Below are 18,001 nucleotides of genomic sequence, written 5' to 3'. Positions count from 1 at the left end.
GCTACTCACAGAGGCGTGACAAATCATGTCATCAAAACTAAGGAGTTAGGTCTCTTTATTAGGCTCAAATAAAATATACTCATAATAAAACAACAATATATATTATTTGCATTATTGCGTTAACAAAATAACACAACTTTAGTTAAAAAATAAAATAAAAATCTGTAGTAGTGCAGTCTCCGGCCACTAGAGAGAGACAGACACTACGCTGTTAACAGTCAGATTTGCGCATGAGCGGAAGACAAACGTCATAATATTAACAACTGTTAAACATGTGAGGTGTGCATGTAAGCTGTCACTAATCATTTCCAAACATTGATAGTTAATTGTAAAGTATGAATAGGTTGGCGTGCATGAGAAGAAAATGTTTTATGAGTATTTTAAGCTGACGGAGGCTTGTGAAAAATAAACAGTCAGGATTAGTTTTATAGAAACATGTCGATAGTGATATGGATGCAGTTAAAGAATGCTTGAGAAATTTTCCTAAAGAAGCTCGGGGTGAGTTCACTTACTGTCTATTGATATCTCAACACTAACATAACCATATAATCACATGCCGATAATAGACAGAAAGATATATAGATAATTTACATGCAATAGAATATTCAGACTCTATCTATCTATCTATCTATCTATCTATCTATCTATCTATCTATCTATCTATCTATCTATCTATCTATCTATCTATCTATCGTTTTTGTGTTAAATTATATATTTTGGTGCAATAAAAAAAAAGTCTACCTCACCAATATGTCATTAAACATAAAAAATAATAAATGTATCAAATCTGAGGTCATGTCTTACCTCAAAAAAAAAAAAAAAAAAAAAAAAAAAAAAAAAATATATATATATATATATATATATATATATAATGAAAATTACACTTACACTACCAGTCAAATGTTTTTGGACAGTCAGTTTTTTTTTAAATGTTTTTTATTCATTTATTTGATCCAAAGTACAGCAAAAACAGTCAAATTCTGAAATATTTTATTATTTAAAATAACTGTTTTTTTATTTTAATATGTTTTAAAATGTAATTTATTTCTTTGATTTCAAAGCTGAATTTTTAGCATCATTAATCCAGTTACATAATCCTTCAAAAATATTCTGATTTGCTGCTAAAAAAAACATTTATTATTATTATTATTATTATTATTATTATTATGTTGAAAACAGCGGAGTAGAATTTTTTCAGGGTTCTTTGATGAATAGAAAGTTCAGAAGAACAGCATTTAACTGAAATATAAATCTTTTGTAACATTATACATGTCTTTATTATCACTTTTGATCAATTTAAAGCATCCTTGCTGAATAAAAGTATTAAAAACATTATACTGACTCACTTTTGAGTGGTATGGTGTATAATGTTACAAAAGCTTTAAATTTCAGATAAATGCTGATCTTTCTTTCTATTCACCAAAGAATCCTGAAAAAAAATTACTCAATTGTTTTAAATATTGATAATAATAATAAAGAAATGTTTCTTGCAGTGCAAATCAGCATATTAGAATGATATCTGAAGAATCATGTGACTCTGAAGACTGGAGTTATGAAGCTGAAAATGTAGCTTTGATCACAGGAATATATTACATTTTAAACTATATTAAATTAGAAAGCAGTTATTTTAAATAGTAAAAATATTTCACAATATTACTGCTTTTGCTGTGTTTTCGATCAAATAAATGTAGGCTTGGTGAGCAGAAGAGACTTCTTTAAAAAACATCAAAAATCTTACTGTTCAAAAACTTTTGACTGGTAGTGTACATATCAATGATATCATTGTCTTCTCTTCCTCAGAGCTTTATCTAAATGATGCAGTGCCATACCTGGACGGTCCCCTCTCTCCACTTCAGGTTTATCGTGAATGGATTGGTCCCAACAAGCCCTGCATCATTCGCAATGCCTTCAGTGATTGGCCAGCTTTGTCTAAATGGAACCCCACATATCTCAGGTGAGCCAATCAGATAATCAGATAAGCCTGAGACTTCTAAAATTTAAAAAGTTATGTCTGAAAATGTTTGTGCAAACTTTTCTTATATTTGTGCAGAGAGAAAGTGGGCTCCAAAGTAATCAGCGTGGCTGTCACTCCAAACGGATATGCAGACGCCGTGAACGGGGATCGTTTTGTGATGCCAGAGGAGCGTCAGATGACCTTTAGCTCTCTGCTGGATATCATAGAGGGGAAGGTGAAGAGCAATGGTGTGTTTTATGTGCAGAAGCAATGCTCAAATCTGACTGAGGAGTTGCCAGAGCTGACAGGAGACGTACAGACTCACATTCCCTGGATGAGCGAAGCTCTTGGTATGTCTTCGTTTTACATTCATTTTGTACTTACAGTCAAACCAAAAACTATTCAGACGCCAGATATAATTTTTGATATATTTTTGCTAGTGGGTGCAGGAAACTATAGTTCATTTATGTAAGTGAGGATAGCAAAATAAAGTAAACTGTGACATATTATACCAGAAAATTCTTCATACAGTGGTCTACCAGTAAAATTGATACACATTTGGGACAGAAAAATTATTATGATGTGACCATGTATTGCTTTGTTAATTCCTAAGGTGACCTTTTTACACCACAGACTGAACAAAATTAAGCATTGCTTGGTAATTGGTCAACAAAGTATTGATAGTTGTGTAAATATTGTCATACTGACAGTTGTCTGAATTATTGGTCAGTTGTAATCCATTACATACCTTTCTATCAAAGTTATCTGACATTATTAAGATGGTTTTGTTCGGACACAGTTCTTGTCATATTTTATTACTATTTTTTAAACTATAGCGAATAAACTGATAATGTAAGAAATGTTGAAGGTGTCTGAATAAATTTTGGTTTGACCGTAGATGTTCCTTTGATTGGAGAATGGCAGAATAATGTGAAATGTGGATTTTTTCAATTTAGGAAAACATCCTGATGCTGTAAATTTCTGGCTTGGGGAGAAAAGCGCTGTCACGTCAAGTAAGTTTGTCTTCAGTATTGTAAACCAGTGGTTCTCAACCAGGGGACCTCATAACAAGCATTAAAATTATTATTTAAATTTTACACCCCTTCAACAAATTTTATATTTTTTCATTAAAAAAAAACAGGATTTCCCCAGAAATCTTGGGTATTTGGTAGCCTAATTTTAAAGGTCTAAATTCTAGACCTGGAAAAGTCATGCAAATTTTTACAGTTGTAAAACGGCATGGTTATTTTATATGAATTTACACTTTACTCTAGTTAGGCCAAGCTCTAATATATGTTATTGGGTATAAAAAATAATAATCCTTATCCAGTACATCATGAAAGATGGAGTCATGGAAATTCATTAGTTAACAGATCAGGAACCTTAAAAAACAAGCTTCTAAACTTTTTTAAATATTAGAGTGGCCTTTAAATGTGACCCTGGACTACAAAACCAGTCATAAGTGTCAATTTTTACTAGGGCTGTCCCCGACTATGAATTTCCATAGTCGAATCAGAATTTTCGAATCTTTCTATAGTCGACCGATAGTCGAATCATCTAGGCCTATGTGTGTGTGTGAATGGGTTGGGAGGGGCACGACACTATAGTCAGCAGGAGGGTAAAACTATTTTTATTTTATTTTATAAGCGACCAAAACTGCCTGCCAACTGACAAACGAACTTATTTAGGTTTAAATAAAAACACAGAACGCGTCTTTTAGTTCTAAAAATGCGAGGCGCACAGCACTGCCTTTTTTGGCCGCGATCACACCGAACGCGTTTTTGCAGTTGGAGGCGCCTCTTTTGAATGGTTTTCTGTTGGCAGTGAGCGTTCTACGCGCTGCTTATGCGCCCCAGGCGCCTCGCGTTTTCACCGCCTGCTGCGCCTCGCGTTTTTGCAGGAGCGCTCTGAGCGCGTGAAGTTGAAAAAAAATCAACTCTGAGCGGAAAAACGCCTAACGTCATTCGCGTTCTTTTCCATTGTCCAATCGAATGAATGGAGAGGCGGGCCTTCTGTTGTGGTGACGGAATTTTACGGTTGCTTAAAAAGTCCGGAGACTGCAAGAAATAGAGGAGAAACATTTTGTGTCTATCGTGGGTAACCCGGAGCTGTATTATTTAGGGTTTCTGCTAATATGACAGTTTACTTAACAGCATAAAACTAAGATTTTAGAGTGCTCGCGCTATAATCCTTTGATTTGACTGACAGGACAGCTGTTTTGGTCGTTGCTTAGCAACATAAAAAAACGCAGCACGCTCTTTTATTAAAAGTCACCAAAAAAAAAAGGCAGTGCTGTGCGCCTCGCGTTTTTAGAACTAAAAGACGCGTTCGGTGTGATCGCGGCCTTTGGTGACTTTTAATGAAAGAGCAGTGTGCTGCGGTTTTTTAATGTTGCTAAGCAACGACCAAAACAGCTGTCCTGTCAGTCAATTCAAAGGATTATAGCGCGAGCGCTCTAAAATCTTAGTTTTTTGCTGTTAAGTAAACTGTCATATTAGCAGAAACCCTAAATAATACAGCTCCGGGTTACCCACGATAGACACAAAAGGTTTCTCCTCCATTTCTTGGAGTCTCCGGACATTTTAAGCAATGGTAAACTTTCGCCATCACAACAGAAGGCCCGCCTCTCCATTCATTCGATTGGACAATGGAAAAGAACGCGAATGACGTTGGGCGTTTTTCCGCTCAGAGTTGATTTTTTTTTTTTTCAACTTCAGGCGCTCAGAGCGCTCCTGCAAAACGCGAGGCGCTGGGGCGCATAAACAGAGCGCAGAACGCTCACTGCCAACAGAAAACCATTCAAAAGAGGCGCCTCCAACTGCAAAAACGCGTTCGGTGTGATCGCCGCCATCCCTGCCGTCAAGATGGTCCTCATCTCGTCATGCATCAGGGAAAGTGAAAATTAAATTAGTCACAGGGGTGGTTGGATTTATTCACAAACACGTTAAAAATATTTATTGAACGCTTCTTTCTTTTCACTTTTGTTTTTACTGCATTATCATAATTAAAGGCTGTATATAACTTAATATAACCGTACAAAACCAGTAGTTCTGTGTGCAATTAGACATTGAGCACCCCCATATTGGCAAAATGGTATGATGCTCGTTTCACCCGCGAAGATTCGACTGTGAGATCGGTGGTCGAATCAGGCTCCGCATATCGATGCATCGAATCTTCGACTATTCGGGGACAGCCCTAATTTTTACATTTGAGATTAAATAGGAATAAATACGATTTTCATTGATGTATGGTTTATAATAGGTCAATATTAGACTGAGATACAACTATTTGAAAAACTGCAATCTGAGGGTGCAAAAACTCTAAATATTGAGGAAATTGCCTTTAAAGTTGTCCAAATGAAGTTCTTAGCAATGCATATTACTAATCAAAAATTAAGTTTAGATATATTTACGGTAGGAAATTTACTAAATATCTTCATTGAACATGATCTTTACTTAATATCCTAATGAATTTTGACATAATAGAAAAATCTATATTTTTGACCATATTTTTGGCTACTGCTACAAATATACCCATGCTACTTAAGATCAAGATACTTAAGGTCACAGATACTGTTGTGGACAATAGGGTGCAATGTAGTCAACAAGATCAAAAACCACTGCTTTACACTTTTTTTCTCTGTAGTGCATAAAGATCATTATGAAAACCTGTACTGTGTGATCTCTGGACAGAAAGAGTTTATTTTACTTCCACCGACTGATAGACCTTTCATACCATATGGTAAGGAGTTGTTTCTCTATAGATTAAACTCTGCAGGCTTTTTAATAAGGCCTCAGGACACTGGGTTTTATTTCCTCCTCATAGAGCTCTACCAGCCAGCCACATACAGACAGAAAGAAGATGGCAACTTTGAAACAGTGGACGAGGAAGATTCAACCAAAGTGAGTTTATAAAATTGATAAACTTTATAAATATTTAATAACAATTAATTCACTTCTGAATGAAAATTTCCTGATAATTTGCTTACCCCTTGTGTCTTTCTTTCCTTATTCGAAAAGAAATTAAGATCTTTGAGAAAAACATTCCAGGAACCAATGTGTTTACATAATGTGTGAAGTCAAACTAGTGCAAGACGAGCATTTGAGGTTAAAAAGTCTATTCATTTTTTTTTATTTTTAAATCGGTACACTAGATAAGACCCGTATTCTTCAGCTGGGATTGTGTAGAGCCCATTGAAGCTGCACTGAGACTGCAATTTGAACCTTAAACTCAGCTCCCATTGAAGTCTACTATATGGAGAAAAATCCTGGAAATGTTTCCACATCTCCTCTGTCTCTTTCAGGTGCCCTGGATCCCTCTAGATCCTCTGAACCCAGATTATGAGCGATATCCCTCCTACAAACTGGCCAAACCTGTGCGTTGCATTGTGAAAGCTGGAGAAATGTTGTACTTGCCCTCCCTGTGGTTCCACCATGTTCAACAGTCTCATGGCTGCATTGCAGGTTAGTGATTTGACTGGCAATTCTGTTGAGAACATTAGTAAAGTTTAACAATAAAACTGCTTTTTTTTTTTATCTCTGCAGTGAATTTCTGGTATGACATGGAATATGATATCAAGTACAATTACTTCCAGCTTGTGGAGTCCCTGACAAATGCTGTTGGATAACCGTGAGACTGTTCAAAGGTGAAGATTTACATGTGGAGACTTCATGAGATATAGTGATATAGAATATATATTGCAATAAACAATGCAGTTTAACATGTAATAAATACAGTTTTATTTGTTTTGACCTCTCTGAGAAAGAGATTTCAGATGAAAGATTGTATAAACACTGAGAATAGAAACACTTGACTTCGGTTTGGAGCAAAAGGTAAGACAAAGTCACAAGTTTCCAAAAGAAACAGTCTTAGAAAGCACTGATCCATCTGTAATGCTAAAATACATCTTGATCAATTGGCCATAGGTGCGATGAAAGCAGAGCTGGTCACCACAGAGATAGCGCTGAAAGCAAGTTTGCATGATTGAGGAGCAGGGCAAGTATACAACCATGCATTCTAGTTCAGAGAGCGAGCCAACTGTAAATTCTGCCTTTTCTCATGCATATGTGTATTCATGCTGTTTCCCACATAGTACTTTTAATACCGATGCAACCATACAGTGCGGTTTTCACTTCTGCTACATCACTGAAGCCCACTAGCTAGCTAAATCAAGTCTGTTTGGGCTCAAGTTATATATCATTTTTCATCTCATGCATTTTCATTCTTGCTTAAAGCCATAGCACTTGTCATGAGATGGCAAATAAGAGCTGCATACAGTAATGGGTGTAAATAAATCTACTTTACTACAAGACTGCCAGTGCAATCTGCCATTGGTGATAAGGGGTGTGTAACAGTTAAGTAAAAATTTGCATTGTAAATGCATTTGCACATTTTGCATCTTTCTTTGTTAATAAATTTGCACCAGTAGTTCAAGAGAATGTGTTTGAATATGTTTATGCATCTCAAACACCAGGCAAGTTGCAGCTGAACTAGTTGCAGTGTTGACTTAAGCTGGGTGTACACTGTGCAACTTTTTTTTTTTTCATTGTACAATATGACACCTGTGAGAAAAAAGCCATGGCGACTATTTTATGTCGGGCTGTATGATATAAATCTTTGGTCACCACTGACACACTAGGTGTTTAGATTTATCATTTGTGTCACGTTCTGACTTGAACAGCATGTCAAGCGATCAAAGACTGTTAATTTGGCCTTTCGACAAAAAAAACTATCTTTTAAGATCCCAAAATCATACAGTGTGCACCTGGCTTTAGCTTAGATTTGTATCAGTAGAAGAGCTGGACACTATAAAATATGTGCCGGTCCATCTGTATAAGAAGTTACAGTACACTTAACATATTACGGCATCATTTTGAATTAAGCTTAATGACAAAAAAGTGCCTTACTGTACATTATCAATATTTTTATGGAAAAGAAAAGGTCAGAGAGGGAACACCTCAACCTAGTTAGAAAAGGATTGTGGGAAAGACTGCATTTTGTTTAGCTCTCGGAAAAATAACAGCACATCACATAACAATAAAACATACATTTAAGAAGTCATAATTGGAAAACACTCCGAAATAAAGTTTTTCTGTAAAAATGCTTTTCAGGATAAGGGTCCTGTAAACCGTTCTCATAATTTGTGCACAAAAGTTCAACAAATTTTGTTTATCTACTTGGCTATTGCAACTCCATCAGTGTTGCCAGAACATTCAATTCAGTTCAGTGTTTTATGGCAGTTTTGTTTCTGTCACCATTTGCAACCTAGAATTATTACATTAGAGGTGGACGATTTCCAACTATCACTGATCGTTTCGATATATAACCTGCTTGAATTACAAATGCCAGATTTATTCCTTCAAGCAAATTGCTGGTCAAGATTAAGGCACCCGTATCCATGAGACAGTTACCATTCAAGTACAAAAAAAGTCCTGCAAATAAAACAATACAAAATCGTCCTTCAAAATCCCACAATTTCTTCCTCTGGCACCCAACTGGGCATCAGGACATTGACACTATACAACAAAGAGCATCTGTGCGACTCATTGACCTATCACGTGAGAATAAATATGAACCCCATAGTCCCAATTCAACTTGAGAGTATCAGCACAAACACAACATACAGTATAAAAATCATTCCATGATAAAAGATAAAAGGTAAAAGTGAGACAATCTGCCTTGCTAAGACTTCCAGGGATACCCGTCCCTTCAAAGGAGAGCATTGAGAATTTTTTTTTAAATACAAACACAATGTTCAAATAAATGGTGCTTGCTGGAGATTTCTCTCAGCAACAGTTTGTTTTGAATCCATATCTGTCTTTTAAGACAATAACCACTGGATCCATTTTGCTGTACCATACAGTCAACAAAACCATGTAATTAATTACTCTCCCTGATGCCGTGTAGGTCATTCGAAAGTTACCATGGTGGATACGTTTTTAGTAGCAGGGCACAACATTTTCCAAAGAGGTGAGAAAAGTCTAGGGTGTGTTGCTGCTATAGCAGCATGCTAAACAGGGAGGTAGGATAGTGGAATCTCTTTATTAAAAGCTCCTAAAACAGTCTGCTGTGCAGTCTCATGGCTTTGTATCCTGTTGCAGCCACAGCGCATGTAGAAATCAGATTTTATTGTCCATCCTCTTCTCCACTGCACTGAGCAGCAGTTTGGAGTACTGGTCTAGAAGGGCAAGTGTCCTGTCGTCACCTAATGTTGAATCACTGTTAGCTAATGTGCGCACAGTGCAAGTGCTGGGAGATCTTGTAGGAGTGCATGGTGGCAGGCAATTCAGCTCGTCTCTCATGGCCTCGAATGCTTCGACCAGCACACGTGCCATTTCCTGCTGCTCCTCACCGGAGTCGGTGGAGTTGCTTAGCTACAGGAGCGCACACACATATGCAAAGTTAGATTCAAGTCGCCCGCACAAAACAGTTTAGGCAGACGTGTGGGCTGAATTGCAGCCTACTCTACAATTACATGTGAATGTGGCCAAATGATAACCTACCATTTTGTAGAGGTGGGAGGCCCTTTTAAAACTGCTCTGCAATTCATTGGCAACCAGCCTACAAGAATCCACACTGAGAGATGTGTCTGCAGAGGAGAAATAGAGCTCTGTTAGAGTGATGCTGTGTCTTAAAATGAGCTGAGCAACAAGAACATATAATTTTGACTGAGCGTACAAAGAAAAGTGAATTTGAGAAGGCATGGAAAATGATTTAGTGCAGTGGTACTCCGCACAAGTGATTTACAGAAGTATGACATGGATTAATGTCATTCGTTGTTCCTGGAACAACATTCCAATTACCCAAGAACAACCCTAACCCTAACGGTAAAACCATAGGGAAATTATTAATTATAAGAATATTGTTGAAGGACCTTATCCTAAAGACCGGGGGTTAATGAATAGTTGGTCCAGATCCAGTTTTGCTCCTAGAGGATCGCTTTCTTCCTCCAAGACACCTGCCTGTATGTTTAGAGTAATTCTGAAGACCTTGATTAACTGGTTCAGGTGTGTTTAATTATGGATGTTGCTAAATGCTAAGCTGGGGTTCTCAACTCTTGAGGCCCAGAGTTGAGAACCCCTGCTCTAAGGGAAATTAGACCTCAAGGAGTAGGATTGGATACCCTTACCCTAACCCAGGGGTTCTCAATTCTGGCCCTCGAGGTCCACTTTCCTGCAGAGTTTAGTTCCAACTCTAATCAAACACATCTGATAAAGCTAATGAAGCTCCTCAGGATTACTAGAAAGTTACTAGCAGGTGAGTTAGATCAAGGTTGGAGCTAAACTTTGCAAAAAAAGTGGACCTTAAGGGCCAGAGTGGAGAACCCCTGCTCTATAGGAAATTAGACTTTAAGGAGTAGGATTGGATACACTTACCCTAACCCAGGGGTTCTCAACTCTGGCCCTTGAGGTCCACTTTCCTGCAGATTTTAGCTGTAATTAAAGACTGCAGGAAAGTGGCCCCCAGGAGACTGGACACCCTTGCCCTAACCCAGGGGTGTCCAAACTCAGTCCTGGAGGGCTGCAGAGTTTAGCTTCAACTTGCACTAGCTAAGCACACCTGCCTGAAAATGTCTTGTATGCCTAGTAAGGCCTTGATTAGCTGATTCAGGTGTGTTTACTTTGGGTTGGAGCCAAATTCTGCAGGACAGTGCCCCTTCAGGACTGAGTTTGGACACCCTTGCCCTAATCCTACTCTACTTAAGATCGGAGGACAACAATTCATTGGTAGGAATGTTCCAACAAATGATGTTGATCCAGGTTCTACTTGTGTAAATTATGTTGCTTTGAGGATCATCCAATTATTTGGATTAACAGACAATGTTTTTAGTGATCAAAATACATTTATCAAAAAATGGCCCCTTAACTAGCTGAGTACCACTGGATTAGAGAACAGATGTTACATTAAGTGTTAGTAAGAGCATGCCTCACCCTGCAGGTGGTAATGGTTAATGGGTGGAGAGGGTGAAGAAGAGAAGAAAGATGTGATGGAGGTGGAAGATGAGAGAGGCCAGAGCCCTTTGGTAAAGAAGTGTTTAGACAGCCCAAGCCGTAGCAGAACAGAAGATGGAATGAAGGAAGACTGATGTCCCGGCAAACCTGAGTCTTGAGATCCTGAGGAAGACTGAAGAAGACTTGAGCTGCACTGGCTCATGGGAGGGCACTCAGCCTCAGATGTGTCTTCTTTTCTTTGCTCTGTATGTGAGTGGAGTTCATCTTCTGTTAAGTTCTTGGTCTGGCTGGAAACAAGTACCATACTGAGCTCAATCTGGTCTGGAGTTTCAGATGGGCTCAAACAAACAGATGTGACCGGCTGAATGCTGTTGGGCAAGTAAACTCCTCCAGGATTTAAAGAGAGAGTTGTTGGAGTTCTACTCGAGGGCTCCTTTTCCTTTTGGACAAGATTGGGGTTCTTGCTGCGTGGCGAGAGGGGAGATAACAAAGGTTTATCTGGAAGAGGATTGGGAATGTCTATATGGAGCAGTGGTCGCGTACTGGCTGTCAGTTTAACCTGGAGACCTTTAGAAGAAGAGTTTCCAGTTGAGCCAGCGCTCAGTGTGGGTATGACTGCTGCATGGGGATTGTAGGGGCCTGAAAATGGGGATGCTGGAGTGCTAGGGAATGAGACCTGGGAAATGGGAGTGGTGGGCTTGCTTTGGGAGGTGCTCCGATGGTTGGAAGAATCAGAACTTGAGCCTTGGTGTAGGTCTGAAGGTCCTGTGTCTTCTAGTTCTACCGCATTCAAGTTGTCACCCATGGAAACAGAGCGGGACATCTTGGCCATTGAGCTAGTGGTAGGACTCATATAGGAACGGGATTTAGACTTGGTAGGTGTGGTGATGTCCCTTGGCAGGGTAGTCATAGGGCTGGTGAGTGGAACAGTAGGAAGAGAACGCCGTGGTCTTTGCATTTGTTGGTGGTCTGGAGTCTGTGGGTGGACTTCTTTAGAAGGACGACTAGATGTCTGGACTACGTCAGCTGATAAGAACAAGGAGGAAACAAGTGATTAATGTAAGTGAAGAAGACTAATGCAAAACAATATCCTAAACCCTAAATGTGAAAAACTCCACTTCACGGATGATTTACCCTCTGAGGAGATGTTGTGGATAGACTGAGCTTTCCTCATGCCCGCAGAGCTGTTGTGATTTGCGGCTGCTTTAGCGACAGGGCTGATCAGTCTGCGGGAGTCCGTGATGGGTGTTCGTTTCTTCTGGATTAAACGTTGAGCTGCTGTCCTCTCAGTTCCATGAGAATCCTGCTGTTTGCTTGGACTCTTATTCTCCATGAGCGGCCGCACCTCTGAGATAAGTGGTCGCACAACTCCACTGGTGGTTTTAATGTCACTGCTTTTGTTTGAGGGGAACGGGAAGAGAGTTCTGGTAAAGAAAGGGCAGAGCATGGTCATGTTTTCCCCTAAAAAGTCCAAATGTCATTGAAAATAGAAGTCATGGTTGGAAGGGATTTGATCAAAGGGTGACTGTTTTTTACCTGCTAGGGGAGTTCTGAGAGAGGAACTTCGATGACATGCTGTCAGAAATATTTGGAGTTACTCTGGTTGGACTTGCTGCAAAAGAAAAAGAGTATGATGTGTTACGGTGATAGTTCACCCAAAAATTAAAATAAGAACACCCATCAACCAAGATATCTTTCATTAAACCGAAGAGCTTTCTGACCCTGCATAGACTGCAACACAACTGACACGTTCAAGGCCCAGAAAGGTAGTAAAGATATAATTTTTCATGTCAGTCTTTGATGCACAATGTCCTTATTACCTTTCTGGGCTGTGAATGTCTGTCTATGCAAGGTCAGAAAGCTCTTAATTTGTGTTCCGAAGATGAACAATGGTCTTACGGTTTTGGAACGACATGAAGGTTAGTAATTAATGACAGAATTTTCATTTTTGGATAAACTAACCCTCAAAATTGTGAACATGTACAGTACAAACACCCTACCAGAGTTGTTGAGGTCTGACAGGTTTGCAAAGTGCCTCTTGAGGAAGGCCCCCTGGTCTGGGGTCTGAGGTACAGGAGTCTGAACCTCATTTTTCCTCAAGCCATCCTCCTCTTCCTCATCAAGATCTTCCATATCCAGTTCTGATGAGTTTCCATCTACACTCAATGGCTCAGTAGGCTCAGAATCTACAGCGAACACACAGAAACATACATTCCTTTATCTCAGCAACAACCCATTACTGCGTTTACAAAATGACTGTGTGTAGTGTAGTTTTTATACCTTCTCCAGGGTGTTCAGGGCTGGAGAGTCGACTGCTGGAATACTCCATAGAGCAGGCGCTATCTGGACTCTGCTTCTCAGGACAAGAGTTCACTTTAACACATCTCACCCCATGGGGCAACTTTTTCACTTGATACTCACTACACACAAACAAAGAGAAGGGAGCAGACAGGTATTTGAAGATCATCACAAAAGGTTATATTATTAATTCTAACTGCACAATTATCACAAAGTGATACTCCACCCAAAATTAAATTTTACTCACTCTCATGTCATTTCAAACCTGTATGACTTATTTTCTCAACACAAAAGAAGATACTTTGAGAATCTCTCACAACGGTTCCTAACTTTCTATAAGTAACTTTGTGTTCCACAGAAAAAAAAACTCATTCAGGTTTGGAACTATGTGTGGGTGAGTAAACAATGAATACATTTCTGTTTTTGGATGGTGTATCCCTTTAAAGATAGTTTGTGTGAAATGATCAGAAATGTTAGACTGTCAGAATTAATCAATGTATATTGAATATTTACATCAAATAAGCTACTGAGTTTTTTTACGGACCTTCCAGCAAAGCTGATTTGGTCTTCACATCCCTCAGGATACAGTACTTCTGTCTCTGGGGTTTGAGGGGACAGTTGGATGTAATGAGGACGTGTTTGTCCTCCTGGTTCATTCTCCTCAGGTACCTACAGACACGCAAATAAATTAAAGAGCTTTATTCATTCTTGTTTTATTCTATTTTTTCTGTATTATAAGACCTGTTGAAGACATTGCAGTATTATTCTAATGAGTTTCCACTTTGTTGCATGCTGGTTTATTACTGTTGCATCATACATTTCAAATTTCATCTAAACACTTTCTATGGTTGCTCGGTTTAAGCTGCAAAGTGATAAAAAAGTATGCTGGTACACTCTTAAATACAAAGGTTCCCAAAAAATATTGACCATTTTTGGTTCCCCAAAGAACCTTTCAGTGAACAGTTTCTTAAAAGAACCTGTTTGAAGAACATTTTAAAAATCTAAAGAACCTTCCATGGATGTTCAAGGTTCTTCATAGAATCATTGATGCCAATAAAGAACCTTGTATAGTGAAAAGTCTAGCTCCATGAGACTATATTTGACATTATATCACATTAGACATAAAAGTTAGAAGTGTATGTATGTTTTATTTTAATAGAAGACTTACCCATGCAGCAATAGTCTGCAGACTGATGGTGCTGCCTAGTTCTTGGCTCCTAGGCGGCGGAAGATCTTTATGAACATCTTGGGTTTTGCTGGGGAAGAGAGGCATGGCAAAAGACTCCAGCTGCCTCAGATCCAGCATGGACTTCACCTTAAGATCCATACTACCCAATCGCCTAGACCAGCGCCGTCTTGGCCGTGGACCTGTAACCTCATGTTCACAACTGTTGGACTGCTGATAACAGAGAAAGAGTATGTTAAAGAGAATCAACAAACAAAATGAAAGAATAAAAGCTAAAATTAAGCAAACTTGTCATAGATTTTTTTACCTTCTTCATGTGGGAATTCAGAGTGTTGCGCTTTTCTTCAGACGATCCTTCCAAAAGAAACAAACAATAAAATTAAAAGTCTCGCCCAATAAAATCACAACGTGACCCAGCCCAACCCCAAAAAGCCGGATGTAATATACGTAACAAGCCAAACTAGTTTAGTAAGATTGCTGGAGAATGTCAGATGCATTACCTGTCTCCTCGCCAGCACTGCTGCCTGATGACAGGTGAGGAAACATCTCATCTTCTTCTTCAATGCCCTCCTCTTCCTCCACATCTTTGTCGCTGTCGGAAGACATTATGCCAATAACCGGGGCACTGTGGATTTCTTTCCTTGTGCTGACATAAAGCAGAAAGCATATTATAACAGCACTACTTCGAGTTTTATAATTGCAAACATCACAAAAAATGTGACTGGGTTATACCTAAGTGTGTGCTGTTTATTTGGAGGAGTCTTCTGAACAGGTCTGCTGTTCTGTTTCAGGTCTGAGAGCCGTTGTCTCATATTGATGGTCAACTCAGGACAGAGCCGCCACACGAAGATACAGCTGAACACACAAAAGCAAGCAAATTTAACATCTAATATATGACCCTGGACCACAAAACCAGTCATAAGGGTACATTTTTTAAAATTGATATTTATCAATAGATAGATAAGCTTTCCATTAATGTATGGTTTGTTAGCATAGGACAATATTTGGCTGTGATACAACTATTTGAAAATCTGAAATCTGAGGGTGCAAAAAAATCTAAATACTGAGAGAATTGGCATTAAAGTTGTCCAAATGAAGTTCTTAGCAATGCATATTACTAATCAAAAATTAAATTTTGATATATTTACAGTAGGAAATTTACTAAATATCTTCATAGAACATGATCTTTACTTAATATCCTAATGATTTTTGGCATAAAAGAAAAATTGATAATTTTAACCCCATACAATGTACACAATGTAAATGGCTATTGCTACAAATATACACATTCTACTTAAGACTGGTTTTGTGGTCCAGGCTCATATATGAGTCAAAAATGATTTCTTCATCTGAGAAACTGATGATTTCAGAACACCTACCTGTCTCCCGACGCAGATATAAGATGTTTACAGTCATTGGTAAACTTCATTCCTGTTACGATTTCTAAAAGAGGACAACACAATTTTAGACTTGATTTTAGAAGATCAAAATGTTTCTTTAAAATAAGGCATTATAGTTGTATAATCTCACATGCAGACCTTCACTATTTTTAGGATCTTACCAGAATGGCCAAACATGGTGGCCACACATTCTCCAGTGTATAAGTCAAAGATGCTGATGTTTTTGTCTGAGCAGCTTGTGGCCACATAAAGACCAGAGGGATCCGTCTGAACCTAATAAACACATTCAGACAGAACAATAACCATATGACTGAGATAAAAAGCAGTTATCTGAACTAATATGTAACCATGGACCACAAAACCAGTCATAAGTAGCACTGGTATATTTGTAGCAATAGCCAAAAATACATTGTATGGGTCAAAATTATTTTCTTTTATGCCAAAAATCATGTTCCATGAAGATATTTTGTAAATTTCATACCGTAAATATATCAAAACTTCATTTTTGATTACTAATATGCATTGCTGAGAACTTCATTTGGACAATTTTAAAGGAGATTTTCTCAATATTAAAGTTTTTTTGCACCCTCAGATTCTAGATATTCAAATCTCGACCAAATAACAAACCATACACTAATAGAAAGCTTATTTATTCAGCTTTCAGATAATGTATAAATCTCAATTAAAAAAAATTGACCCTTATGACTGATTTTGTGGTTCATTGTCACATATAATACTTAATGTTTTTATTTAAGGTCTGCATACCTTTATAAGAGTCCCGTCCTCCCCTTGTGAACCCTTGTAGACCTTCTTCTGTTTGCCATTGCAGATGTTAAAGATCCTGCGAAATAAAAAAGTAAAAACTTTTTTTATATTGAAGCAATTGCAACTGTTGTCAACCAGCATGAAATCAGCATATTAGAATGATTTGTGAAGGATCATGTGACACTAAAGATTGTAGTGACAATGCTGAAAATTCAGCTTTGCATCACAGAAATAAATGAAATTTTAAAATACATTAAAATAGAAAACAGTTTCATTAAATGATAGCATATTTCGTAATTTTACAGTTTTTACTGTTTTATTGATCATATAAATGCAACCTTGGTGTGCATACAAAACTACTTTCAAAAAACATTTAAAAATCTCACCAGCCCTAAACTTTAAATAATGACTGGTTTAGTTTAAAAAAACCAAGCAGAGTTATGTATTTTGCCCCCTTCTTTTTTCAGCCACCTGGAGGCGCTATAGCGTCATGCCTTTAACTGCCATTCTGTACAGCAGCTCAAACAAACACACTGCCAGCTCTGGGAGGAGCAGAACCAATGATCCCCTCAGGCTTCACATGACTTACACGAGGAACAAAAAGAGTCTGTGCCCATTAGAGGCATTGAAAACCCAGAATGAGCTCCAGTACTGAGGCCTACAACACTGACTATTGACTAATGATATGTTTGTATAGGTCAGGCCTACTTCTTTTAAGATCATTCATTGCCGCTGCACCGAACAGCACAGAAAAGATGCTGCTTCCAGTGAGAATGAGACAAAGGCAGTAAATGGCCGGCTGTATTATACATGACATTCCTGGCATTTTTCTTGCCCACAGTGCAGAATAAATTTGCGGTCATAGTTTGAATGAACAAAAGGAAAACAGTTGCAAGTTATGCGTTAGCCTGGTTCCTTCCTAATGTTGCCCTTTTGTGTGGGACAGCACTGTGAGACTTACAAAACACAATGAGGAAAAGAGTGCCAGTATTTGAAAATGATCAAGTCAGCAATGTCCAGGTCATTTATAAATAACTTATAAATGAATAAGTAAACAAACAAATATAAATCTAAATATTAGTTTACTTTATTAAATGTTAGTTACTAGTTTAGTTTTTGCTGATTATAAAATACTGTATAATACAGGGCCCTATGATTTCCGCAATGCAGAAAACACAGATGGCTTCGCAAAATGTCCCGAAATTTGCCAAATTTTGGATGAATACATCAAAAGTAGGTATGCTTAAATTAAAACACAATGTGAACTAGTGTCTGTGAATAATAAGCCACAAAAATACTGTTTAGATATGAATCGTGCATGTTCTGGGTGTCTCTGTGTGAATGAATGGCGCAGACACACGGTTTTGTTTACTACATTCATACTAAAGCGTTTTCAGCCTCTGCCGTACATATAAACATAATCTCTAAAAAAATTCTAAAAAGTCAT

At 38.1% G+C, this 18,001-nt stretch overlaps 2 protein-coding genes across 3 annotated transcripts in view; one reads left to right on the top strand and one right to left on the bottom strand.

Annotated features, from left to right (window-relative positions):
* The first annotated feature begins 264 nt into the window (after positions 1-264).
* On the top strand, positions 265-7,265 carry jmjd7 (jumonji domain containing 7). 2 transcript variants are annotated; one of them, XM_073827593.1, is made up of 8 exons: positions 265-498; positions 1,801-1,954; positions 2,051-2,304; positions 2,911-2,967; positions 5,600-5,695; positions 5,780-5,856; positions 6,258-6,417; positions 6,499-7,265. In XM_073827593.1, the coding sequence occupies exons 1-8, from the start codon at positions 450-452 to the stop codon at positions 6,579-6,581; spliced, it is 930 nt and encodes a 309-aa protein (XP_073683694.1). In that variant the 5' UTR covers positions 265-449; the 3' UTR covers positions 6,582-7,265. The 2 variants fall into 2 exon arrangements, with proteins under 2 accessions (XP_073683694.1, XP_073683695.1); XM_073827594.1 differs by lacking the exon at positions 5,600-5,695.
* Positions 6,670-18,001, bottom strand: part of mapkbp1 (mitogen-activated protein kinase binding protein 1) — a 65,245-nt gene continuing 53,913 nt past the window's right edge. Inside the window, exons 16-30 of the mRNA XM_073827550.1 lie at positions 16,555-16,630; positions 15,951-16,062; positions 15,769-15,832; positions 15,122-15,244; positions 14,890-15,035; positions 14,697-14,743; positions 14,372-14,602; positions 13,748-13,872; positions 13,186-13,325; positions 12,906-13,091; positions 12,442-12,517; positions 12,040-12,329; positions 10,885-11,931; positions 9,457-9,542; positions 6,670-9,327 (exon numbers count right to left, since the gene is read on the bottom strand). Coding sequence (XP_073683651.1) covers positions 9,073-9,327; positions 9,457-9,542; positions 10,885-11,931; positions 12,040-12,329; positions 12,442-12,517; positions 12,906-13,091; positions 13,186-13,325; positions 13,748-13,872; positions 14,372-14,602; positions 14,697-14,743; positions 14,890-15,035; positions 15,122-15,244; positions 15,769-15,832; positions 15,951-16,062; positions 16,555-16,630 — 3,004 coding nt within the window. The 3' untranslated portion in view covers positions 6,670-9,072. The remainder of the gene's footprint in view (positions 9,328-9,456; positions 9,543-10,884; positions 11,932-12,039; positions 12,330-12,441; positions 12,518-12,905; positions 13,092-13,185; positions 13,326-13,747; positions 13,873-14,371; positions 14,603-14,696; positions 14,744-14,889; positions 15,036-15,121; positions 15,245-15,768; positions 15,833-15,950; positions 16,063-16,554; positions 16,631-18,001) is intronic.

The sequence above is a fragment of the Garra rufa genome, chromosome 21 (genome assembly GCF_049309525.1).
Source record: "Garra rufa chromosome 21, GarRuf1.0, whole genome shotgun sequence".
Classification (NCBI taxonomy): domain Eukaryota; kingdom Metazoa; phylum Chordata; class Actinopteri; order Cypriniformes; family Cyprinidae; genus Garra; species Garra rufa.
Note: the sequence above shows the minus strand (reverse complement) of the source record. Positions and strands in the feature narration are given on the sequence as shown.